Source organism: Lutjanus erythropterus, chromosome 23 (genome assembly GCF_056507025.1).
Source record: "Lutjanus erythropterus isolate fLutEry1 chromosome 23, fLutEry1.hap2, whole genome shotgun sequence".
In the NCBI taxonomy this organism is placed as follows: Eukaryota; Metazoa; Chordata; class Actinopteri; order Lutjaniformes; family Lutjanidae; genus Lutjanus; species Lutjanus erythropterus.
The window spans coordinates 28212105-28239676 of NC_139339.1; the positions used below are offsets into that span (position 1 = coordinate 28212105).

The following is a 27572-nucleotide window of genomic DNA, read 5'->3' on the forward strand; positions in this document are numbered from 1 at the left end:
TGTTACTGTATGTTATTTAAAGAGGCTTTTTGTGACAGCTGCTTTAAATATTTTGTCATGAGTCTGAAGTTTGTCTGTGACACTTAAAGGGATAGTTTGGATTATTTGAAGTGGGGTTGTATGATGCACACACTGATAGTCAGTGTATTAAATACAGTAGTGCAGTCATTCCCAATCAAGTCATCATTCATGACCCACAGGTGGGTCACATGATAAGATTTTATTTGGGTCACCAAATAAATAAAAGACTGTTGAAGAAATTCTGCAAAATGTAATATTTATATCTGCAGTACACGAGAACTTTGATCAGGCCTGAAAAGTTGAGCCTGTAGCAGGCCCAAGCCTGAATATTCTGCCCGAAAAAGACCCGAACCTGTCCCTCATTAGCATATTTCATCCCAAACTAAGTTACAGCCCAACGTTTTTCTTGACAAGGACAATACATGGGGCGGGAGGGTTGAATTGGCAACAACAAAACTGGGGAGAAATAAAAAAATAACTACTTAACTAGATCTGTGCTGAACCTGACCCAACCCACTGGGTTCGAGTCAGGTCAGGTTTGGGCATAGATCTCAAGCTTTACAGTACACCTTTTCTAAAGAATTAGCATGTGTTGTTTTACTGGTGAGAGGAAAAAACAAGAGCCCGGTAATTCTTGAAGGTGGCTAAAATGTCCTTAATATGTTTAATATTTTCAATTGAAAAGATATTGTGTAATGACAACTCAGGTTCACAGCTCATTGTAAAAATTGAAATAGTATGTTTTTTTTTATCATTTCTAAACCTCAAGTTTTCAAGCTTTTCTAAAGAAATGATTTGAATTTAAGATTATTGGTCGGCTCAATTTTTTTTAGTTTATTTCAGAACTCAAGCGTTTGAGTTGGGCTCAAACTCTAAAAATTTATTACAGTAAGTTGCCTTGAAATTCTGAATTGTCTCAATTTTTTAAAGGTTTGTTTTCCTGATGAGAAGAAATAAAAACAATATGAGCCTGTTCACTCAGCCTACATGCACTGATTTCTCATATAGAAAGTATTTAACATGTCCATGTACATGTGTCAAGAAAATATAAGGTGATGTGGAAATGAGGGTAAAAAAAAGTCAGAAACTTTAATTTATTCTATTAGGCACCACTGTTTGACCAGCACCTCCCATCATCTGCAAGATAAAATGACTGATTTGCCCACAGAGTCTGCTTTGTTTGGAGAGAGCAATATTCAGCAATTTCCTGAAAGAAAAACTGTTTTGCTTCAGTATGTTAGTTAGCTTAGCTTCCTGCACCAATACTCGTGCTGCCTCTCCAAACTGTGGGCATGCCAACACTGAATACGTGTAAGTACCTTGTACAACCCTGCATTAAATAATGTGAAATATTCCTTTATTGGCAGAAGTGTGTGTGTGTCCTGACATCATTGTGTGTTACACTTATGTGTTTGTGTTAGTGTAAGTGTTTTGCAGTTGCTACATCTCTTTGAAACCTTTGTTTGACAGTATTAATCAAAAGAAAACATACACTTGTTGTAGTTTTGGCCAATTAAAGATGCTGCTAATCTACTGGGGAGTAATTGTATCTTTGAACTGTATGATTCATGTCTGAATTCATAAAATAAACATAATTCCTGTAACGTTATTTTCAATAAAGACATCCATTTTGTTTTGGTATGAGATACTGCACTGTCTAATGACATTTTCATCACACAAAAAGTGCTACTCCTGCATTTTGTAATAACCACCACATAATTTATTTATTTTCAGTGGTGAAATGTAACTAAGTACACTTATCAAGTACTGTACTTTATTTGAATATTTCCACTTTATGCTACTGTCTACTTTTAGGTGCCATAATCTCAGAGGGAAATATTGTTACTTTACAAATACACATTTTAATGGCAGCATCATTACTGTCATAATTGTAATGAATTTGTAATAATGTTGAGTGAAACAAACATTGTTTGGGCTCTGGGCAAGTGAGGCATCATTTTCAGACTTTAAAGATGATTGGAGAAAATAATCAATAATAAAAAATAATCATTAGTTGCAGTCAAAATGCAAAATTTTCAAAAAGAGCTCCACCTCAAGAAACTACAATAGGAAAACCCTGCTTTTACATTGCATCTTTTAATATATACTGTATAATGCCTCTGTCACTGAATACTTGTAGTATTCTATACTAAGGATAGTTCAGCCAGTCATGAAAGTTCAGTTATTATCTACTCATCCTCATGCTGATTGAAGGTCAAGTTTATTTTGTTAGTCCACAAAACACTGCTGGAGTTTCACAGGAAAACAGTGTTGCAGAATCTCCCAAACAGTGGAAGTGAATGGTGACCAGTTTTCAAACTTAAAAATCAACAGAATACAGGCACCCCATAGCTCAATTGGTCCTCTGCAGTGGCCACTAGTTTGACTCCTACCTGTGGCCCATTTGCTGTGTGTCATGCCCCCAATTTTTTTTCCCATTTTTGAGTGAACTATCCCTTTAACCATATAATGCTGATTTAGTTGCCTGACAAAGGCACCAACTAGCCTTACAGAGTAAACCCTTTTTCATTTACATGGCTGCTTTATGCCAGCTAGCTTGTTGTCTAGAAATGACATTAATTGCACCTCATTTGATATTGTTTTGTCTGGTGGAGCCGTTCATTGGCTAAAGAAACTTAAAATTAAACAGAGAAAAAACAAGACAAAAAATGATAAAGAGGAAAAAATAAGAGAAAACATGTTTTACATCTTATTAACTATTAATGAGTAATCAAGTAATCAAGAAAGAATTGAACTATAGAATTTAGCGATCAGTTAAGGAAAATGCACAAAATTAGCAGCCTTAATAGGAAGCCAAGTCTACGTACAGACAGGTGGCACATTTTCAAACATGAAAGTTTGTTCTTCTTTTAATGTGCTCCAAACACATGGAATAACTTGCAATGCACTTTAAACTTAAGAGTCCCTGATAACTCTGGGAGATTTTAAAATTATGCTTAGAAGTTTTAATGTTCTTACATGCACATATTTTAACTAGAAATTGTATTAATCAATTGTAAATTTCTTACTGGCTCCTTTTACTTTTTTTTTTTTTTCTGTCTTTTCTTCTTCTGTTTCTATTGTATTTCTGCTTTGTTGCCTAATTGTAATCTCGGCATCATTGAAAATGAGGGCCACCCCTCAATGTATTCCCGAGAAATACATAAAGGTTGAATGAATGAATGAATTTGTCAGACGTCTTTAGAATGCTATCATGAAACATAATTTTGGTTGATAATAGCAGAATAATGTCTGACTTAATGTGATAAAGAGGTGAAATAATAATTTTGTACATAAATGTGTATTTTACATCAGCAGTAAAGAGCTGGAGAAGTTTGGAAGTACACCTTAAAAATGTTTGAAAACTTTGCGAAATGTGTACGAACTCTGAAAATGTGATTTGAGTTCACATGTGCAGATCTGATCTTGAGGACTTCAGAACAAACAATGTCCTGGGGACCCCTGTGATTTCTGATGCCCCCCTAAGGCGGGTCCAGCTCTAAGGCTGGGTCACACCAACTAGGATTCATTATTAGACCTGATTTAATCTGACTTTAAATTATGTTGCACCAAACTTTTTCATTAGCCCAAAATTAGGTAAAATTCAATTTCAAACTGTAAACTTCAGATTAAATTGAACTCTGTTTCACCAAAAGTTTAAACTCCAAATTTGATCCAGTCTTAACATTAAACTCAAACTTGAGGAAGTTTAATTTGTAAAGTTGCTGCCTTTTTGAGATGGAATGAGCAGAATAATCAAGTTCAGTAATCAAATTTTTCTGAAATGAAGAGAAATAGAGCTTGCTTGAAAATAATAAAATGTTTTGATTACTTTCTGGCTAATGTTAGCTAGCAAACAATGTAACATATTATTAACTTTTTAGCTAACATCAGCCAGCGAGCTATGTAACGATTTTGTAAACTTTTAGGTACTTTTAGATAATAAACCAGGATTTCAAGAACTTTTTTTCTGGGGACCCACTTTTTAAAAATCAACATCACAACCCAGTTCACAATGTCCTTAATAATAAATCTTGTTAAGTAAATGAATGGTCCTGACCTTTTTTATTTCTATTTCCACATCCTCTTACATTACCTTAACTAGAGCTGCAATCACTAATCAATTGTCAAATTAATTGACAACTATTTTGATGATCAATTAATAGCTTGGAGTCATTTTTTAAAGAAAAAGAATGTCAAAATTATACGCACAAGACCACAATGCATGCTGAGGATGAAGTAAGAAAAGCACAAGTAAATAAAGATACAGTGGTTGCAGTGCATTTTGATGTTGATAAAGCCTAAGGTATGTTCTAATAAAGTTGCATTCAGTGGTTATTGGAGGTAAAATATTCAACTGGATTAAGGACATTTTAGATGGAAGTACTATTCAAGTGAAGATTGGGTAAGAGCTATCATGGAAATATGTGGTAGAAAATAGAACACCTCAGGGGAGTGTGGTAAGCCCAACTTTATTTTCCATAATGATGAATGATATCTTTGTAAATATTCCAGTCAATATGGGGAGGGCGTTCTCCCTGTGTCTGCGTGGGTTCTCTCCGGGTTCTCCAGCTTCCTCCCACAGTCCAAAGACATGCATTCTAGGTTAATTGGTGACTCTAAATTGCCCCTAGGTGTGAATGTGAGTGTGAGTCGTTGTCTGTCTATGTGTCAGCCCTGTGATGAACTGGCGACTTGTCCAGGGTGAACCCTGCCTCTCGCCCAATGTCAGCTGGGATAGGCTCCAGCAGCCTGCGACCCTTATGGAATAAGCGGTTACAGAAAATGAATGAGTAATGTAATAATAATTATTTTTTATGATTATTTATTTTATATTTTGTCGAAGACAGCGCCTGGAGCCAGCCCTTTACATTTTCCCGCTGTTTTTTATTGCACTCTCCAGGTTTTTTCCTGTTATCTGGAACAAAACCTACTCCAGAGCAGGTTAGGTGTTTAGTGCCATGGTGATGTACCACGGTAGAAGTGAACCACTGTTGTGGTATTGAAAACCCAGAGTTAGTCCTGAAAATTGCCTTGATAACCACAAATCCTGCTTCGTAGTACAGGCCCCAGTTTTCAAACATAAAACACAACAGAATATAAACACAAAATGCTTCCATACTGCTTGTCTGATGTAATTCAAGTATCCTAAACTCCCTGCAAGCCAAGTTGACTAAAAAATGTTATTTACACCATGTTTTTAGCCTGAATCTTCATTGTAGATCCTCAGTTTGGAGCAACGTTCACAGGCACATGCACACTGTCTAAACTGGGTGTGTGTGGTGTGATGGTGTGCTTTAGGAGATTTGTATTACACCAGACGAGCAGTATGGAGGCATTTTATGTGTTTGTTTCCAGTTATTTTTTTACGTCCAAAAAGTGGTCACCATTATTTAGGAGATTCTGCAATGCTGGTTTCCTGTGAAACTCCAGCAGTGTTTTGCGGACTAACAAAATAAACACGACCCTCAATCAGCATGAGGGTGAGTAGATAGAGAGTGAATTTTAATTTTTGAGTGAACTATCCCTTTAAGGTCACAAGGTTGGCAAGTATGCCTGGAGGCCACCACAATGAAAATCACTGAGCAGAATACAACCCACAGTTGCAGTTATCTCAGCCTAGACCAGGGGTCTGCAACCTGAGGCTCCAGAGCCACATGTGGCTCTTTATCTGTTCTCCAGTGGCTCCCTGTGACTTTGGCAAAAAATGATATGGAAATAAATAACATTACATTTTTTAAATATTTTTCATGTTTTGTTCTTGTAGGTCTATGAAAAAGTTGAGACAGCTCAAAATTTCAAGCCAATATCCTGCATACATAGTACATCAGTTTTGAGCCCAAGTCAAATTCTTCAGTTTTGAAAAAGTTTGACCAACTACTGATCTTTGGTTGGTTGGTTTGGTTTGGTTTACTTTTCTTCTTTAGATAAATTTAAATATTTAAATTTTAAAAAACCTAAAATGTTGTATTTAAAAAAATATAGAATTATAGAAACCATATAATTTTAAGGCAACAAAATAGTAACAGATCAGGTTCACAGTTAACTGTGACCAAAATTTTGAAAAACAATTTTTTTGAGTTTCTCTAACTTTAACTTTTACTGTAAATCTATCTAAGGAAGAATAGTAAATTATCTAAACTAAAGGTCAGCACAAAGTTTGTAAAGAGTTGGGCACAGAACTCAAAACTCTGTACACCAAATTTCAAAAAAGTGTTAATATTTCATCAACTAAAATATCAAAAACTGTGTCTATGGCTCGGTGTCTTTTCCTCTAAATTGTGATGGTGGCTTGTCTTCTTGAGTCTATGGCTGCCAAAAAAAAGTATGTGAAAAGAGAGCATTTGATAGTTTCGGCTCCAGACAGATGCCCCCCCCCCCCCCCCTTTTTTTTTTTAACCAAAAATGGCTCTTTTGATCGTAAAGGCTGCAGACCCCTGACCTAGACAGTGGAAGCAGGAAAGAACTAGTTTGTTCCAAGCCAAGACCCTCTTAAATTCTTAGCTAGAAAATAAATGAGGCTAATTCAAAGAGAGTGTATGCTGTAATTAATTGTATCATAAACTTCACAGAAATTAAGGGACAAATTAACAAAAATCTGTCTCAATCTAAGTTTGCCGAGAAATCCATAATAGAGGACGGGTGTATTACTGCTGATTATTTACGAATAGAACGAAGTTGGGGGTCAAAAACGAAAGGCTATCCTTAAAAACATCCTCTGTGACGCCATTGCTGCGCGACCGACTTGTAGTTGACATGAGAGCGAAAAAGCCCAGTGATTCGGCTCAGCGCATTCCTCGCACAGACCTTCTCAAACCGGTACAGATTGCTCCTGTCGACCTCTCGTAAATGGTTGACTGCGATTCACTATTTCTGTTCAATATTTGCGGTTTTCTCTGAACCGGAAGACCTTAAAGAAATCAAAGTTCGCAGGGAGGTGACATCTGGCTGCTCCACACCTGACTTCATTGAATGAGCTTTAACGGCAATTAGCATTTGTTTTGGTTCGACCCTCTTGCGAAATTGAAGGCGCCCAACTTTCAGTCGGAAGAAGCTGAACAAACATTCATATAAATCTGCAGGCTAACGGTAAGCATATGACTGCAACGGAAAGCTGTGTGTGGAAACCGGGCATTTTCTGTTGTTGCTAACATGCTATCTGCTTACCCTACGCATAGCTAGCTAACGACAACATGGCTAACCAGCCAGTATTTTAGCATGGATAATAACGGCTTATGAAAGAACTCTGCTTATTTCAGGTTGTTTTTAATCTCGCTGTAGCTGCCTCGACATCCCATAATTACTACAAAACAAGGTTTACAAGGAGAATGAATGTTATTTTGGATCAACTGTGATGATGGTGTTGATGCTAGCGCTAAAGGCGCACTAGCTAGCCTCGGTGAGGACTATTTCCTGCACCGGAAAGAATTGTTCTCATCATAGAGTCTCTCCTGCACGGGACACAGGCCGCACCAAACGATTCACTGTTATTAACGATATTTCACTCAGTGCCTCAGTTCCTCCTGTAGCCGTTCATTGCTTCACTAAATCTACTCAATGTAGCTAGCAGGCTAAATTGCACATACGCTGTCCGACCAGGTGCACACAGTATCAAGACTCCCGGTGATAACACAGTGGTTCTTTTCTGCATGTGAAACACAATGACGTGTATTTTGGATCAAGTTAGAGGAATGTATTCAAACTCGGGGCTTGCTAGGCCGTTGGACTCCATCCTCATTAAGAGAAAAAGGCTTCAGTTCTTAGTAAAGGGAATATTCGGCAATTTTTCACGTCCAGTCAGTGCTGATGATAAATGTCAGGTAAATGTACAATAAGGCTTATGTCAAAAGTTCTTAGCTACAACATCTGTTATTCTTCCAGTGATGTCACTGGATGTAAGGATGAATTATCTCTATCTATGCGTTTGTGTAGCCAGGGGGCGTGCTAGATGACTATTCTCATCACTCAATGCCAATTTTGGCCATCAATGTACTGGCTATAGAGCAGCGAAGTCACCCCCCTGCTGGTGTGTCCCATTTGACGATTGGAGGGAGAAAGTCATGTCGTCACTTGTGTGACTTCTAATTACATGTCTTCACAGTCTGATACTTACGGGGATAGTTGACCCAAAAATGAACATTAAGTTATTATCTACTTACTCTCATGCATGTTTAGAGTATTTATTTTGTTAGTCTGCAAAAAACTGCTGGAATTTCACAGTGTTGCAGAATTTCCCAAACAATGGAAGTGAAAAAATTTAAAAAACATAAAATGCCTCCATACTGCTTGTCTGGCATAACCCAAGTCTCGTAAAGTCCCGACATGCTGTTTGCACACAGTCACACCACACACACCCAGTTAAGACTGTGTGCATGTGAATGTGGCACCAAGCTAAGGATCTACAGTGAAGATTCAGGCTAAAAACATGGTGTAAATAACATTTTTAAAGTCAACTTGGCATGTTGGGGCTTTAGGAGACTTGGATTACACTAGACAAGCAGTATAGAGGCATTTTATGTTTTTATTCTTTTTTTTATTAGTTTGAAAACTGGTCACCATTCTCTTCAATTGTTTGGGAGATTCTGCAGCATTGTTGTACTGTGAAACTCCAGAAGTGTTTTGTGGACCAAAAACCTAAACCTGAGCTTCAGTCAGCATAAAGGTGAGTAGATAATGACCAAATTTTCATTTTTAGGTGAACTATCCCTTTAAATGATTTTATGATAAACTGTGACTTTCTTGAATTGTAAAATAGTCTTTCACATTTGCAAAATTTTATATATGTTATTCATGGAACGATTCAAATGGGATCAAAAAATTATTTGTCAGTCACAAGACATCTTTTTTTCGGAAGTACGGTTGTGTCAAGGGGTGCCACCACAACGGTGGTGATAACACAGCAACATAGGCCTGGTACAATGCTTTGTGGTACATGTAGGCTCTGAGCAGGTAAATGTTTATTACCTTCTCTTAGTGCACACTGAGGAATTTCATCCATATGAAAAGTGCAAAATATTCCTTCTAAAGGCATTGAACATAAGACAGTGTCTCAATAATATGCAAAATACAACTGGCTGCCACCTCACTAATGGTTAAAACTATAATTCAGCACAAAAATGACAACTGCCAACATTTTTCACCATGTTCAGAACAAACACAAAAACTCACAGAAGGTAACATTTGCATTTTGGCACATAAAATAGCACACTTAAACTGCTTGCTCCAGCACTAGGCTAAAAATGGTCTGTATTGGTTCCTAATGAGAAGAAATAAAAATGGTGAGAGGGCCTATTAATGCTGGAGCTGCAACCATCATTCAAGCATTAAATTAATTTGCCCAGTATTTTGATAATTGATTAATCTGTTTGAGTAAATTTTAAGGGAAAAAAAATCATATTAAAAAATCACTTTTTAAAAAAAAGAAAACATTTTCTGGTTTCTTTACTCCTCTCTGACAATAAATTGCATATCTTTGACTTGTGGACAATTGAGGATGTCATCTTGGAATTTGATTAACATTTTATGGACATAAGGAAATAAATATACTCATTCAGTTAGATCTAGAAAAAAAATATTTCAGTGAAGAATTTAAGAGGTGTTCAAATGATATTAAAACCACACGGAAAATCATTAATCAGCTGCTACAAAGAGAAAACCTCCAATCTTTTTGGATGGTGACAATTCTTTCAATCCATTTAATATAGCTCAAAAATTTAATGATTTTTTGTTAATATTGGTTATGAATTAGCAAATAAAATCTCTCCTTGTCATGGTAACCCATTGGAATTTATCCCAAGTAATTTTCCTATTATCTCTTCTTTTAAGCCCCCTGATATCCATGAAATAAATGACATAATTGATGAATTAAAACCATCATCAGCTGGTCATGATAATATTTCTGTATATCTTGTCAAACAGGTGAAACAGTCCATACTGCAGCCACTGGTTCATATTTTTTCATTGTCTTTGAAAACAGGCATTGTCCCTGAGGATTTAAAAATTGCCAAAGTTATACCTTTATTTAAAGCAGATGACCCATGTTGTTTTAACAACTATATACCTATATCTATTTTGCCATGTTTTTCAAAAATGTTAGAAAAAAATGTATATAAACAAATTCTTTTTCATTTAGATTCAAATTCAATTCTTTAGAAACATTAGTATGGTTTTCGAAAACATCACTCCACTTATGTGGCTCTGCTTCACCTGATGGACAAAGTTTACTCTGCACACTCTGAACAATGAGTATACTTTTAATATTTTCATTGATATTTCAAAAGCTTTTGATACAGTAAACCATCACATTTTATTAGCAAAATTGTATAAATATGGTTTTCAAGATGTTGCATTCAATTGGTTAACTAATTATGTCACTCATAGAAGTCAGTTTGTTTGTGTTAAGCTTTGCTATTCTAACAAAGCTAGATTACTGTGTGGGGTCCCCCAGGGGTCCATTCTGGGATCATCATTATTCCTCATCTATATAAATGATTTATCTAATGTTTCAAATATTCTTTGCCCAATAATGTTTGCTGATGACACAACTCTTGTTCTCTCTCATTCAAATTTTGATTCACTGATGAAGGATGCTAATGCTGGTTTAATCAACTATGCTACATGGTTCAGATTAAATAGGATGAGTCATCTTCTTACCATAGACTGTCTTCTAACACTTATTATAGTCTGATTTATCCTTATCTTTCATATTGTAATATAGTTTGGGCGAGTACTTTTCCAACTACTCTCTACAAAATTTTGGTCCTCCAGAAACGATTTGTTAGGATCGCAACCTGATCAGAGTCGCACACCTCATCTGCCCCGTTATTTCAGAGACTTCAGATTCTCACCATTTATGATATTAATATTTTTCAAATATGTGTTTTTATTAGGGATGTCCCGATACAACTTTTTCACTTCCGATACAATACTGATATTGCAGCCTTGAGTATTGGCCGATACCGATATCGATCCAATACGATATCATACATACTTTTATTACTTATTTTGTAGTGTGGAATGTTAGAAAAGGCTTGATCAAGTGATGTAACTCAAACAGAGAACAATAGTCAGCAACCAGAGTCACCTATGGATAGAAGTGCTGGAGCGGAAAATGGACTGCTTATCGGAGCGTTTATCGGAGATTTCAGATGCAGTCCGATAAAATCCAATACTCGTTTTTTGGCTGATATGGGACCAATATCCGATATCAATATTGGACCCTAGTTTTTATTTACAAAACATTTTTAATTGAAGGGAATATTACTGAGCAGTTCACAGCTTATTTTACAACAAATTCACAGTTGCATTCATATTTAACTCGTAAATCATCAGCTCTTCATCTTCCGAAATTCCTTACTTGTAGAGGTCAATTTTCAATAAGATTTAAGGAAACTAAACTATGGAATGATTTTTTCCACCTGGCAAAAACCTGTATCTCTATAAACTGTTACAAAAGATGCCTGAAAAAACATTTAACTGCTGTTTTGTAATGGGTTTTCCTTATGGCTTACTGTCCATGCTTAAATTTGTTTTATTCATTGTGAAGCTTTTTTACTATTGCTCAAGGGTCAACATAGTATAAACTGGTTTCCCATCACATACACATCATACAGGTTAACATCGTCATACATATCACATACTCACATTTTTTGCTCTTAAATTGATTTTATAATTGCTGTTTTTTGTTGTTGTAATCAAACATACTTTGTCACTAGTAGTTTGCCATCACTTGTATTATTTTATGTACTCTTCTTTATTTTTCTGTATTTTGAGTTCTTAATTACTTTGTGAACATTTTACAAGGTGGAGGCTTCAATTTTTTTTTTGCCTCTCCCTGCACTGTATTTCATTATTCTTTCCTTTTCTTACCTTTTATGTGTGTTTTAATCGTGCAAAAATAAACTAAACTAAACTCTAAAGGCTAATGTTGGACAGTTAAAATCTCACCTCCTGTTCTGGCTGAAGAATAAACAACCTGTGTTGATGTGTCTCCTCAAACATTTTCTCATCCAGACTCATTTAACTTCTGCGTCTGTTTTTCTCACGGCAAATTTTTACTGCAGCAAACTGTTGCAGAGCGTCTGTCTTGTTTAAATCTGCTTACACAGGAGATCACGTGAAATCACGTCCTGCGAATCCCATGAGATTTCATGATATCGCGAGACCACATTCAGCTGATTCATAATCTTAATATAAAACTATAATAAGCCCTGGCTGTAACCTGGAGGACTTTGGAGAAATTTTAAATAGTATTTAATGAACATTTAATAGTCAGTGTCTTATTATGAATATCCAATATAACTTTTACAAGAAAATTTGCAAAAATGTTTGTGAATGCTGTCAATTACAGTTCTTAGAAAGACTGAAAATCGGAATCAGCCAAAATCGGAATTGGTAGGTCAGACCCTTATAAAAATCGGAATCTGCTAAGAAAATTGAAATCGGTGCATCTCTACTAGCTACATGTCTATAGAAAGTAAAGTAGCTTGCTCTGACCTCTGAGGTGGTTTTCACTGTCTTACAGACAGACACCGGTCGAGTTCTTGGCTCACTTTGATGTGACAACAAGCAGGAACTGTGTGCCACGTCAGACTGATTTGTAAACTTCACAAAATTCAGTTTATCAAAGCAAATTGTGAGCTGACTGTATGGTTGCATTCCCACTGTAGACTGTGCTTGTTGTTTGTAGGTGACGAGCTGGCGCAGGTCGTGGGTTGTCCGTGGATAATGCGAGACAGTGGCGGTAGCCTGGCCCAGAACCGCTGGCAGGGAGACCTGGGTCTGACCGCTGTGGGGCAGGACGACACAGGAGGAGGTAGACATTTTACTTCTTGTCAATTGTATGTTCACATTCTCATTAGACTTGCATTGTATGACTTAGACCATAGGTGCTAACGCCTGGTCATAAGTCAACACGTGAACAGTCAAAAAATATGATCATACAAGCTGCTCTCTAAATAATGATTATTTTATTGTTTATTAATCCGCAGCTTATTTTCTTTATTAACTGTTTCATATACAGAAATATCAGAAAAGAGTGAAAAATTTTTGATTGAACCTTTTGATTACGATAATAAGCCAGTCCCTTCAGAGAATTGCGATCAAACACCAACCTTGCAATTTGGTCCAACCACAGCAGTTTTTCCACGTTTGACCAATCCACCAATCATAGCAGTCCACTGCTCAAATGTCACACGTGTCAATCTCAATGAGCTGACTTAATATTTTAGAATTTCCCTCTTAATTTCCCTTCTTAATAACTTTATTTATTTTTTTTGTCATGGTTAATGAAAAGTAGGTTTGTCATTGTTATTGACATTTATCAGTGCTCTGTGCACTTTTAGGTTTTATAATTTTGCAGACAGACAGTCTTGACTGAGCCCTGGGCCTTTTTGGTAAGGTTATTTGTAACACTCAGAACAGAGTGTGGTTTTATTCTCCCTGGAGGAAGGTGCCTTTGATTTTTATTGAATTATACCAAAAACAATCACAAGGTTGTTTTTTTTTGCAATTTAATTGCAAAGAACACTTAAGAACACCTCGATATACACTTTTTTTTTTTTTTTAGAAAAGCTGTCATGTCAGCATTTTAATCCTGCAATATAGGCGAAATACATTCTGTTGAATTAACTTTGCGTATTTATTGTCTAGTTTGCAAACAAGAGAGAATGTATTCAGTGTGACATCTTGCTATGAGCATCCCTGCCTTCTTTTAATGTTCTTTATTCTTTTTTAATGTTTTTAAACTGTTTGCCCTATTTTAAAACACTTTATATTGTTTTGAAAGGTCCTATATAAATAAAAACATCTGTTATTATTAGAAACTTTAAACTTTTTAGATTAAATTTCACCATCTGAACTGATACTCACATTGCAGGCCAGTGCTCTGTATGGCAGATCTGTTGACATCATCATCAGTGAATTTGTCTGTTTGTCCGAATTGTATATCAGTTGGTGGGTGATAATATTTTTATCAAATCTCCCTACCGAATCTGAATGTTGAAACCCCCTATCTAATTAGCTTTAGCTTTCACAATGTTCAAATAACTAAAACTAAATATTTCTGAAATTCAAGTCAGTTACTCATGAATCTTATCAACAGAATAATAATATACAATGAGTCTGATAATTGATAATTTGTTTAAGTGGTTTTACAGGAAAATATGCCAGACATCTCCTAGTACCAGTTTTTCAATTATGACAGTTTTCTCTTCACATATTATCTATGAGCTCTCTGCTCTGTGATGTCAAAGCCCAACAGTCTGTTCATTTGTATGTGAAATTAACTTGAGTAGTATGTAACTGAAATGAAAATCAGTTAATGACTGCTCATGTTTGTGTTTAGGTGGGATTCCTGGAGATCACCTGATAGTCCCAGTGTCAGGACACAGTGTGCCCAGCCCCATGCACCTCAGGCTGGGGCAGAAAGAGAAGGTGTGGACAGGAGAGTATTTAGACGAGGAGGAGGAAGATGGGATGGGTAGGATCGAGGCAATAGGAGACGAGGAAGAAGAAAACAATCTGGAAGGGGATGACGAGGGTGAGTTTGAGGTCAAGGGTTGGGATAACAATGAGGAGGAAGAAGAAGAGGAGGAGGAAGAGGAGGTGGAAGATGAAGGAGACCAGGCCCAGGTGGAGTGGGAAATCCCAGACTTTCCTTCCCAGTCCACCCAGCACCCTCTTTCACAACAGCACCAACAATATGGACCACAACAGAAGGCAGAAGAAAGTGATGATATCACTGTAGAGGATACTGTCTCCAAGGCTGAAGCAGGGTTCTTGTTCAGGTCCCACCTCAGCAGGTACAGGGCTCTGAGGAGGCTCAGGCGCTGGCAACGTTTGCGCCACCATGGAAGCCTTGGATTTCGGCTTGCCCAGCACTGGAAGAGCTGGCGCCAGCGGGCCCAGTGGGTGTGCTCGCAAGGACACCGATGGAGCCGGAGAGGGAAAAGGTACGGTCTGTATGGCAAGCAGAGGAGGACAAAAAGATACCAGCAGTCACCATACACCGATGGAGAAGATGACAGCGCTGATGAGAGGTTCTCAGAGTCTGGGAGAGGTACTGACATACACTACATTTATTTCTAAAAGCTAAAACCGACCATGTGTTAGTGCATTTAACTAATTACTCTGAAATCCCTACTTGTACAGATAATAAGACAACCTTTAAGGCTGTTTCATAACTGCTTTATCGGCAGCCAGCAATGTGCAACAGGCTTCATGTGCAACAACAGAACTTCCTGTTTATTTCACATTAAAAGCCCCCACTTCCTCCCATTACATATAACTATATAATCTATTAGGGATGTCTTGGGAACTGACAGTTTGGTACTAGGTTAGTGACAAAACTGAAAAATGTGACAGTTCTTGGTTTTTTCAGTAGTACCTATGGTACAGGAGCAGGGGTCGCGTTAACCGAATATTTTCCGTCGTTGACCGTTTTTTTAAAACGGTGACGGAAAAATCTGAAGGTCATCTGTCATTTTGACAGGTTGCAATTCACACCCCTGACCACTTGGTGGCGGGTGAGCATATTAATTAGCTATTAGGTACGTTCGAGATGAACTGCGCCTCGCCTGGAGAGTAGAGAGATCAGGCGGGCACAGCAGGAGGTGGAGACAAAAAGCTGCAGTCAAGTCAGACAGTTTTCAGTACACTTACGAGAGACTAGAGGAAGAGACACGAACATCCTGTTAGATCACCTGTAGGTTACCTGTAGTCTGCAGATCATGCTCATAGCTGAAGAAATGCGTTCTTGATCGATGATTGAAGTTAAAATAGAAGAGATCCTCCTTTTGACGCATGTAACATCTGTTCTTTTATCTGCCTTGTAAAGCACTAAACTGTTCTTTTGATAAGTCATATATATATAACCTTTATTATTATCAGACACAAAATATCTGCTTGCTGACAGATTAAAACTTCATTGCACAACAGAAGACCGATATGTCCAGCATTAAATATTACAATTACACAGAAATTTAGTATTTTATACAACACGTGGTGTTTGTTGTCAAAATTAGGAGCCAATCAGAGCCTGCCAGCTTGTCAATCAGGTGACAGCCAGGCATTTGCAGTCGGTGGAGAGCAGCTGCGGCATCTGGCTCTACAAACTGCGGCCGTCTCGATCTCGTGAGGTTATCGTTGCCCACATGTGCATGACGTCAGTGCAAGTCGGGATCAAGTCGGACACAAATCTAACCGCCATGCACTATGCGGCGATCACTGCTGATCAATTCTGCGCAGGCCTGGATCATCTCGAACGCACCTAGTGTCACAGCAACTGAGTGTCAGCAGCTGAAGTTTCTTCAAAAAGCCCAATAACATTGATGGAGTTGATAAAAGAGGTACGGTGTGGATTCTCTGTTAAGCTTGTTCGGACTGAATATTATTAATATGAATGAAAATTAAATGCTATTGAATATGTCATTATTATCATTTTAAAAATTAAAGTGACGGGTAAAAATAGATTATGACGGGATTTTTATGACCCTGTCAGTCAAAATGACAGACTCTAGCGCAACCTCTGTACAGGAGATGTAATTCTTCCTCACCTGACAGACGTAGTATATACACCTGGAAGGCGGCTGGATTTGTGAGATCACACAAGAATCCATCTTACCAGCCTCCGAGCTATCCGTTTGGGTCCGCACTGGAGGTGGTACAAGCAGGTTCAACATCCTCAGAGGGACTACTGGCAGCTACAGGTGTGGTTTTAGATTTCAGACAGCAAGATCATCCATGGAAACAATTTGCCTCGAACAAATAATGGTGTCTCCTGAAGAGGCTAGCATATATACTGTGATAGCATCAGTTGTATCAGAACTGGAGAGTAGAAGAAGTAGTGCAGCTGCAGCCACAGCTCTGCCTCAACTTGTCAAAAAGAAAAAAATATAAACAGTCATCTATGGAAATAGGTGTCCATGCATTCGAGGTGGATCATTGGGGATTAATAATAAATTTACAGTAACCAGAATACGAATTAGGCTTGGGCTGTATTCTTTTTTTTCATACCTTCAAACCCTCCTAATATTTTAACGGGATATACAGTGTTAGGCGCCATTTCTGTGAAATGGCTTAACTACATTGTACTCCACTGTACTCACTACTTCCACAAAGTAGTGGAGCTGATCATCAGAGTAGCACTATTCCCACATCTTGGAAATGATGCATGCATACATAAGATGCAGCCGTTATTCATTGACAAACTCAAACGTTGTCCTCAGTGATGCTTGCTAAAGTGTTAGATTTCCTTTATCATCTGGACTGAATCCAACATAACCCAAAACGGGGGCAGAGATTTTTCTTCTTTTTAAGTGGTTAGTCCTGAAACTTTATCCCCTTTATTTAACATTTGTCTGCTCTGCTGACCCCTGGTGACGTAAGCTGTACACTAAAACACAGCGTCTCCCAATCACTTTAATAGAAAGAGGAGTGTCTGTATTTGACAGTATTGAAAATCATACCCTCAGGATTTCTTGACACTCTGGTATACTGTAATACCTTTATACCACCCAATTCTAATGCAGATGTTGTCAAAATCTTCAGACAAAAGAAGGAAACACTTCCAACTTATTAACTTACCAAAGCAGCTCAGAGGGTGAGTGAGTGAGTTTCACTTCAAGTTAATGTTAAAATCACAACATATTAAAAGTTTTCACCTTAGTAGTATACAATACCCTTAGTTCTGCCTAAGGCAGCTGTGCTGCTATGTTGCCACTTATGTTCCACAACGTTTGCAATGGCCAAACTCCAAAGGCTAATGTAATGTAAATGCAGCTCATCGGCACTCGTACTGTCATCAGAATAACAAAATACAAAGTTAGCATTTTGTGTCTCATCAGTAAATTTACACTACTGCTGCACTCTTAGTTCAAATTATATTTAAAGTTTAGTTCACTTTTGCATTACTTTTCCATGGCTTAAATTTTTGTTTTTAACTGGGGTATCAAGTTGGACATCATGAATCATGGAAAATCACTGGTATTGGGGCCAACTACTAAATTTCTGGTATTGTGACATCCCTGTAGTACATAACTTAAATGAATACATAAATAAAACATATAAATTCTTATGCAGAGAGTTATTTTCAATCTAAAATCAATTAATATGAGCTTTCAATTTCAAGAATCAAATCCAAATGCAGACTTCACTTCAAAGACGACACAGTGTTGTTTACCAGCCGTTATATCACACTTTTTATCACATAGACCTTCCTTTTAAAGAAGAATTTGAAAACGTAAATGATAGTTGTCAGGACATTAAACCAGTGATTTGCTAATTTTTACAAATCAAGACTTGATAGTTTGACAATGGCAGAGCCATCAATTTTAAATAAAAAATGTTTAATTTTAATTGAATCGTGACCATTTTAAAGTCATATAGAATCATCTACACAACAAAACAATAACACCACATAGCATGTTTATATAGGCCTTGAGTATTGAGTAGTCTTTAAAGTGATAGTTCACCCAAAAATGAAAATTCACTCAATATCTACTCACCCCTGTGCTGATGTGATGGGGATGGGTGAAGATCTCCAGTTCACAAAACACTCCCGGGGCTTCAGTGGAAAACAGCGTTGCAGCCAAATCAAGTACAATTGAAGTGAATGGTGACCAGTTTTAAAATGTAAAAAAAAAAGAACCCAAAAATACTGCATTTATAAAATCTGACATGTTTACAGTCAATAAAATGTTTTCTTCTTTCACAATTTTAGTGTACATTTGGGTATTTAAATACCTAGCTGCTGGCAGGTAGATCAAAGATGGCAGGTAAAAGAGCCCCTACATGAACCAAATTGGAATCAGACAGCTGTTTCATGTGCACTTCCCAATTTATAATCGGATCTCCTGAGACACATGTTAATACTAGGTGTCAACAGGGCCTTAGTGATGGGTATCTGTGTCCTGAGATTTTCTTTCGGTGGCTCAAAAAAACTCAATGAGACAATATGCACTAAAAAAGGATAAAGGAGGTCAGTGTGGAACACTGAACTGAAAAAAAAAAAAGAGAAAATTGTTTTTGTATTTGACAAATTCTGACTGAGTACAGCCCAACGCTGTCTTTCTTTGCTTCATTCTGCATCCTAGTGGTCACTCCACGTGTGCTGCATTTGCCATAACTCCTGTGTGCTTCATTTTTTGTCCCCATGTGAATGCGTGCCTACGTACATATGTGATCATTGGAAATACAGCTTGTCTGCAGCTAATCTCAAATAATCCTTCACCGATCAGCTATTTTTTAATGCACATTTATGACTGTATGCTGAAAGATCTGTGATTCAGAAATCTAGAAAAAGCCTTTGTGCCTTTGTTTTTATGGCCACAGGCATCATGTTTTTAGGTCACCCCATTCTAGTGGCAGCAGCATCTCAAGAATACCTTGAAGGAATTTGCTCTGTCCGCCTGTGGAAAAATAGTCTCCAACTGAAGACAGCATGTTTCTACCTGGAAATTATTCACGGAAATCACACATATATAGCAAGAACTTCCATTTTGTCAACAAAAAACAAATCTTAATACCTTTTCTTAAATTCCTTCAAAGCTATAGGTCAATATAGAGATAAGTCTCATATTAAAATCCTTCAAAGTCTTCACTACAGACATTATATGAGTGTGGACAGACATGGATGTAAACTGTAACTTGACTGGTTGGTGGAGACAAACAACTGTGAGGCAGTAATTTTAGTTTTTGACTGCTCTGTTTTATACGACCACTGACAGCTGACGTCTGACTCTTCTTAACCAGCCACTAGGGGCTGCAAGCGATCAACAACTGCTTCAGTTTGACATGTTGTTTCAGCTCAGGGCAACATATGTGGAGGTCATGTTCATGTTGGCAGAACTTTATAAATCTCTCCTGGTTGCATGTGGCAGTTGCCTGGTGGGGATCTGCACTCTACTGAGTGACCTCCAGTTTCTGCTGTGCCCTCCCCTTAAATTTCAGCCATTCCTCGTCCTTGCTCAATGTCTTATTTTCTCTTATAATCCCTTGTTAAATGTTGATTCTTATTTTCTACATTAAATTCTCTCAGTTTTAGATAACAACCTAACACATGTTCCTCCATGTTTGAGAAACACCACTGCACCGTTCCTTTCCACTCTGGACATTTCACTTGTCAGCCATTTCATATTTCTCTTCTGTGTGACGTAGTTTTTTCTGCAGTGCTTTGATCTCATCAAGTCTTTGGTTGTGTCCCCCCAAAAGTCACTCAACAGGCCAAACCTCTCACCTTGTTGTATGCCTATCCCCATTGTCGCTGAATAGTTTGTGGGGTTGCCATGTACACAAGTAAATGGTTAAAAAATCTTACAAGTAGATCATTGGACATTTCATTTATTCAAGACTTTTAGGGGATGGATAAACTTTTAAAAAATGAGCTGCAGTATTTCCAGCAGTAGGACGATGTACATGGGATTGTGTGAAAATAAGCTGCAGTGTGTGTTTATGATAATGAAGGAACTTGTCACTCAGTGCATCAGTGCGACTCGTTCTAATACCTTTTGGACAACAATGGAGCTCTATGGCACAGAGGAATACAATACCAGGTTTTGATACACACACACACACGACAGTGTGATCTGCTCATTGTTGGTTTGGGTCTGCACATGTGGTTTGTTAAATAATTGACAAATATAGAATATCACTAGATTTGTCATTTATTCATTTGTGCTGTTCCGCCCAAAGTTAGACAAGAAAGCTGTTATCAATTTAATCACTGTGCCTTCACTAGAGCAGTGTTTCCCAGAGTCTTTCCTGGGGACCCAGTTTTAAAAAATGACAAAGCATCATGATCCAAAACAGAATAAGCCTTAATCAGTACATTCTGGGAAAAGGTAATTTGTGCATAAATGAACGTTCGTGACCATCTTTACTGCCTTTTCTGCACCTTGTAATATCTTGACACTTTACTGAAAACACATCCACAGGTTAAAACTATAAATGAGAGAGAAATTGAGCCCATCTCATTGTTATTGTTGTTGTTGTTGTTATTATTATTATTATTGTTATCATTTTTATTATTATCATTTTTATTATTGTTATCACCATCATTATTTCCTCTCATCACTAAAACAATACACATTTTAAATGCTTTATGAGAGGTGTACTGCAGATATAAATCCTAATTTTGCAGAATTTCCAAAGTCTTTCATATATTTGTTGACCCAAATAAAGCCTTCTGTGACCCACATGTGAATTCTGATCCAGTCTCTGAGAATGACTGCTCTCGAGCAGTATTACTTTTTACACCCAGTACCAGCATTATGACTGACATTAAAATACGGTGACACAGACCTGCCCTATTCAGCTACGGACAGTTTGTACAGGAGGTAGATTTATTCCTAATAAGAAGATTATTTATTATCGACTGTGTCAAGTCAGTGACTTGCTGCCATCACATTCTAACCTCTAGCTAATCATGGATGCAAGCTCTGTGCACCTACATGACTATATAAACCCGAGGATGTGCCAGGCTGTTGTGACTGTGTACCTGCTACTGAGGCTCCTGACTAATTGCATTAAGAAATTAAATATTCTTACACTTAACAGAGCAACACAACCTTTCACCTTCTGTATTCAACTTCCTCTCTTTTACTGAAATAAGATGAGCATAACTTCATAAAACACACTGAGTTTTACACTACACATGTAAAACTCACCAAAATGGTCTTTGTTAGTCTTTCCACTCCTCTAAACCCCACCAAGTCTGGTTTGCTTGAATTAAATCTTTAATTTACCGTGTGAAAAGAGTGTAAAGACTCTGACTCTGCAGGCTGTTTTCCTCTCACTCCTCACTCAGCTTAGAGCACTCATCGTTCAGCAGAGTGGGTGTGTCCTGTATCACTGGATGAGAGCGTGGCACTAGGCAGCGTCTGTCACTCTGCAGATGATTACATTGGCAAAATAAAATGAATATCACCACAAAAATCGTCCAAAAAAACTAGCAATGGATTCAGCTCATCATCAGTGGGCAATATATTCATCCAAATGCCCAGCCCAGTTTTGATTATATGTTTTTAATTTACTTCATTTTTAAATTTTTTAGAGATTCCGCAGTGTACCTGGAAGGGAAGCTCAGGTATCACCAGTGGAACTCCGGTGAATTTAGGCACCAGAGTGAAAAGCTGGTAAAGTGTTTGCTGTATCTTAGCAGGGAGGTTGAAGTAAGGAAACCAGTAAGCTCTTCCTCTGTCACTGCCTCCAAACCTCTGAATCTGTCTGACATAAAGCGTGCTTTTCATTACGTTGAATTTTGCCTCCTCGTCTCCTCCATCCTTCGTTGACCCAGAAGTCGTTTCCCCTCTGCCTTGATGAAGGATTTTCCAATTGCTTAAATGCACCTGGAGGAGACGAGGAGCGAGGAGAGGAGGCTTCTGGAGGAGCTCAGAGTGAGGCTACACCGGTGTATCCTACGTGGAAGTCTTTTATCAATTAAGGGGCGTGCTGTATAAATGACGTGCTATTTAATTAAATCGTTTTAATTACGCAGTTTATTCTCACAGTTATGTGATTAAACACAATATCATGCACTGTCAGTCTGTGTGTGATGTGTCTGGCACTTTAGGATATAAAGGTGACTTTTTTGAGTGATCATCAAACAACACAAACCCATGCATATGCAGATGATTTAAAAGAAAGTTTAAATGATCCACATATTTAAAACAAATTACAAAATTACAGACTACTGTGAGTTTTTAGAAATTGTTCATAAGTAAAGGCTTCTATGGGCATCCAGCTGCAATCCCTTTGACAGCTAATACAGCTGTGCAACAAGGCCTCAATAACTGACGCCGCTTCAGATTGACGCTGTGGAACAAAGATTTTTCATTTTGGAGTTTTGTCTCCTCCATCCTCATGTTTTTTCCTCGCATCCCTCTTTCATTTCCTCGCTGGGTGAAGCTAAGACGCGAAGAAAGGAAGCGAGTGGAGGGGACGAGGAGACCAATTTACCATGAAAAGCACCCACTGAGTAATCCACTCAGGTTGCAGCTAGGTCTTGAACAATGAAAGCAGAGCACAACCTGGCATGCAACATCTCAACATCCTCTCCTCATCATCAATTTACCAGCTTTATCAACATTTTTAGAACTATGTGAAATGCTCAAGTGAATCTTGGATTTATTGTGACAAGATAAACATCATTCACTATATTATCTTTATAATATTTCTCTTCAGTAGCATTTTGTGTCAGTTGTGGCAACATACAACAACTCCACCCAATGTATCAAGCTGTACCTGAGCAAGGTGTTCCACTACACAACATTGTAACTTTCTAACTTTAATTTATTGAAAAATATTAAATCTAAGAATAGAGAAATATCCATAGAGAAAAAATTGTATGTATAATTTCTTTGCTTTTCTCTGGCAGATAAACGGATAAATGGCTGCTCTCTAGACAAGCAAGAGGACAGAGGGAGACGAGAAGTGGAGGCCAAACCAGTGGAGCTGTCCCTTACTGAGGAACACATGAGCTGTGTGACTGGTATGGATCAGAGGAACTCATTTCGCTGCTGGTCAGATAAATTGAACACTACTTTTTTCCTGTCTTAAAGGGTTTTATCCACATTAGCATTATATCTTTGTCATTGTCTATAACACCAAAACAGTAGGCTAACAAAGAGCAATGTTTGGAATGTGAGGCCAAGACCCGAGCAACAAGTTTGTTTGTGGTGAAGTTTTGGACTTTTTCAGATTTTCTTAAAACTGAGAGATAGATGGATAGATTTTTATTCATCTTTATATGTTTACAATCAGTTGTAATTAATCAAGAGGGAACTACAACAAACTCATTTTACAACCTCGTAAGTGATAAATAAATTACCTTGTGTAGACAGTGGTTTTCTTTTCACCGTTGCGTGCTTGTCCAGCTTGTTGAGAAGATGGTGGTTTAATTATATCATCTTCTGTCTTAAGGTATTCTTGAAGAGTCTCTGCAGCAGTATGGCAGCTTGATCCCCATCCATGTGGACGACATTGCGGAGAAGCTTCAGGACATCTTCGGAGAAAGCTTCTCACAGCCACACAGGTCAGACCCAGTCTTTGGTCACTGTACGTCAATACTGACTGTACTGTCAGTATGGATGAAGTCATCTGCTCATTCCTCGTAGATGGTAAATTGTGAACCTTTTTGGCACTAATATTAGCCTTTTTATGGGGAAAAAAATTTTAACTGGTATATGAATATGGTTCATATTGCAGTTTGAAAATGTCTCAATGTTGTACTGAATTGTGTAATGCTTTATTCATAATGTTGGTATTCGAATTTTAAATTAAAATGAATGGAAGATTCACAATAAAAAATATTCTGCTTCAGTCCATATTTGTTGGTGATTCAAAAACATTTTCACTGCACTGAAAAAACTCCTTGCTCTCCCGCTGACCGCACACAAAGGGAGGCACATACCAGTTAAAAACAAACATATCATGTATGCACGCAACAGCCACCTCAGTAATGGTTAAAGTTCTATACACGTCTCCACCAGACTGAAGAGCAGCTTCTTTCCTCAGGCTGTGAGACTGCTTTATTCATCTTAAGCGCTCCACCACTGTTGCTGTAAATGATAAATAAATGTCCTTGTGTCCTTGTAAAAATGACAATTATAGCTGCTTGCCAGCAGTGAGTCGAGGCTGGGCATTTTGAGAAGGAAGAAGAAAACGGAAAAGGAGGAAGACAAATGGGAAATACCAGCAAGGGGACACTGCATTGATGAGGCTTAACAAACTGCATTTTTTAAAAATTCATACTGATCTTTTCCAAAAAAAAAAAAAAAGATATGTGGTAAAAGTACAAAGACCCTAAAACAAAATAAGAGAATATAATAGTTACGTGAGACATAATGATGAAGTGCAGGAAGTACTTTACATTACATTTATGCCTTTACCAAACGCCTTTACCCAAAGCGACTTACAAAAAGAGGATTAACAATCAAGCTACATAGAAGAGGCCCTAGAAGAGTATCACTAGATCAGGCGACAGAAACTGCAACACATCTGTAAAATATGCCAAAGTAAAATTACATGGCTACTGAAAGGATAAAAAATACCTAGGTATTTATTTGTTAAATCTTGTTGCACAAAGCCTAATGTTGCTTTACGTATAAAGAATGATCCCAGTCTCTTCCACACAGTGAGGCATGGATGTTAATAATTAAACACTGGTATTTATCATGGGTATGAACTGAAAAAAGTGGATTGATGCATCCCTTCTATAAAGTCAAATTTTTATTCTTAACCACCTCTGGTTGTTCAGGATAATTCACTGATCACATTATCTCTGTCTATGTGTCTGTTATTCATTATCTAGTATGGGGTCTCAGTTTTCAGTGTTGTAGTTTGTATTTTTACGTTTGATCTGGAAAAGTCTTTGGTCCTGACGAGAGATGTCCTGATGGTCGTGTAACAGGTCCCATAAAATTTTGTTATGATTCTCTAGATAAGGAATTCTGATCTTTTTTCTATATTAACCCAAGGTTAAAAATTGTCCATTTTGGTTCTTGACAAGACATTGTGAAAAGCTGTGGAGATGAAGAGAAAAGTGTGAATGAGCCAATGTGAAGTTGTACAGGAGAATCTGTCATGTGAATCCTTAAAAATCTTAACACTTTGTCATTTAACCACTGCTGAATCGTGGGCAGTAGAATTCCACACTAATCGTGTGATATTCATTAGGAGATCTGGAGGGTTGGTTAAATTAATTCATAACTACTGAAGTGACGCTGTGTAGGTAAATTAAGTAAAATACTTATTAGTGTGTCCATGTGCTTGATTTGTTCTTCAGGAAAGCAGTGGTCCAGCACCTAATACAATCCTTCCAGCGCTCGTCAGGATCAGCCCTGGCTAAAACTTTCAGGGTCAACTACAAACGCCACGTTCTGACCATGGATGACCTCGGCACTCTGTATGGACAGAATTGGCTCAATGACCAGGTACAGCACATCTTTAACTTTAAATACTGTTGGCTTTAACACAATGGACCTTTTTCCTGTCATTTGAAACGTCTTCGTGAGAAAAACACAGGTGAAACAAAGTTTTGTGAACTATGGCTCAGTTTTGTCAAGTGTGTCTGTGAGCTCTGGCAGTGAGCCTGCATGCACAATACCAGGACTCTGGAACAAGCTCATCTGAATGGAATGCATTCATTTTAATGTTATCAGTTATACCTGTGCTTTCATTGCTATGACATGTTAAAGTTTCTGCCCTAAAAAATGTTATATATGATAAAAGATGTGCTAGATGCGCAATTGTGATAAAAGATACTTCTTATTAGCGTCATGGTTATAGGATTTTTCCCATAACCATGATGTTAAATACAACCCAATTCTAAAAAAAAATTTAATTTGATGCTTGCAACACATTCCAAAAGAATTTGGGACAGGGGCATGTTAACTACTGTTTTCTCTGAATTTTGAAAGTGACATTTTTTCCCGTTGCTTGATTTTCTGCATGACAGTTTTTCAATAATCCAGGATTTCTGTTGTCATATTTTGCACTTCATAATGCGCTGCACATTATCAGTGGGATTCCTTTACTGTAAGGCCATGCTGCAGAATGTGGCTTGGCCTTCTCTTGCTGGAATAAAGAGGAACATCCTTGAAAAAATGTCAGGATAGCAGTAGGGCTGAACAATTAATTTTAATTTTATTGCAATACTAATATGAAATTTAATGCCAACATTCTGGCAATTTTCAGATTGCAGGCTGTGCAATATTTTTTAAAGGCAAAATGTTTGTCAAAATACCATTTTAATTTTAAAAAATATTGTGGTGTTGCAGAGGTGTCCTGACCAGTGATGGATAGTAAGAAAGTACATTTACTTGAGTACTGTACTTAAGTATGTTTTTTTGGGTCTTTACCTGATTTTTTTTTTTTTTTTGAAAACTTATGACTTTCCTTCCACTACATTTCAAAGACAAATATTGTACTTTTGACTCCACTACATTTCTATGAAGGTTGTCGTTACTCATTACTTTTAATCTAAGTATAACTTTGAAGTCAGCTGTTGCTGTTTTTTCCTTTCTAAAATGCAATTGGCCGCATGCTGTGTTCCTCACAGTACCCGCTCTCAACTGGGACTGATGTAAAACCAAAAATACATCATCCAGGCACTCTGTAACAGGCACAATCAAGCTCCCGGTCTTTCATTCAAACAAAACTCAGTAATAGTGACATCAGGAGAAAGACTTAATTGAATCCCAAGACATTATTAAAATTAGAAAAAGAGAAATAATTCAAGGTAGGCTTTTAATGTTGGATTGTTTTATTGGAGTGAAAAATACCACATAATTCATGTATGTACTGCTCCTCAAGCCAGAAAAAAATCTGCTGTGATTTAATACAGTTACATCAGAAAATGACAATAACTGTCCTTTTTGTTTTTGATTGTATTTCTATGCTTTAGTTTTTATAGGTTTTCTATAGACTTTGTGTAACAGAGTGATTCTACAAGCAAGTCAGTGCATCATTAGGTGGTTTCAGAGAGTTACAAGCTTCTGTAAATGCATCGTGAAAACAATACAGCAGTGTACTAATATTAGAAAATGTAGGTTGTA

The 27572-nt window shown here is 37.4% G+C and overlaps 1 protein-coding gene across 2 annotated transcripts in view; it reads left to right on the forward strand.

Annotated features, from left to right (window-relative positions):
- Window positions 1–6754: 6754 nt before the first annotated feature.
- Window positions 6755–27572, forward strand: part of senp3b (SUMO specific peptidase 3b) — a 34217-nt gene continuing 13399 nt past the window's right edge. The window contains exons 1-6 of one of the 2 annotated variants that reach the window (XM_084712593.1): window positions 6755–7110; window positions 12710–12835; window positions 14366–15079; window positions 23393–23506; window positions 23938–24049; window positions 25802–25949. In XM_084712593.1, the coding sequence (XP_084568719.1) occupies window positions 12748–12835; window positions 14366–15079; window positions 23393–23506; window positions 23938–24049; window positions 25802–25949 (1176 nt within the window). In that variant the 5' untranslated portion in view covers window positions 6755–7110; window positions 12710–12747. The remainder of the gene's footprint in view (window positions 7111–12709; window positions 12836–14365; window positions 15080–23392; window positions 23507–23937; window positions 24050–25801; window positions 25950–27572) is intronic. The other variant, XM_084712594.1, reaches the window with a different exon arrangement.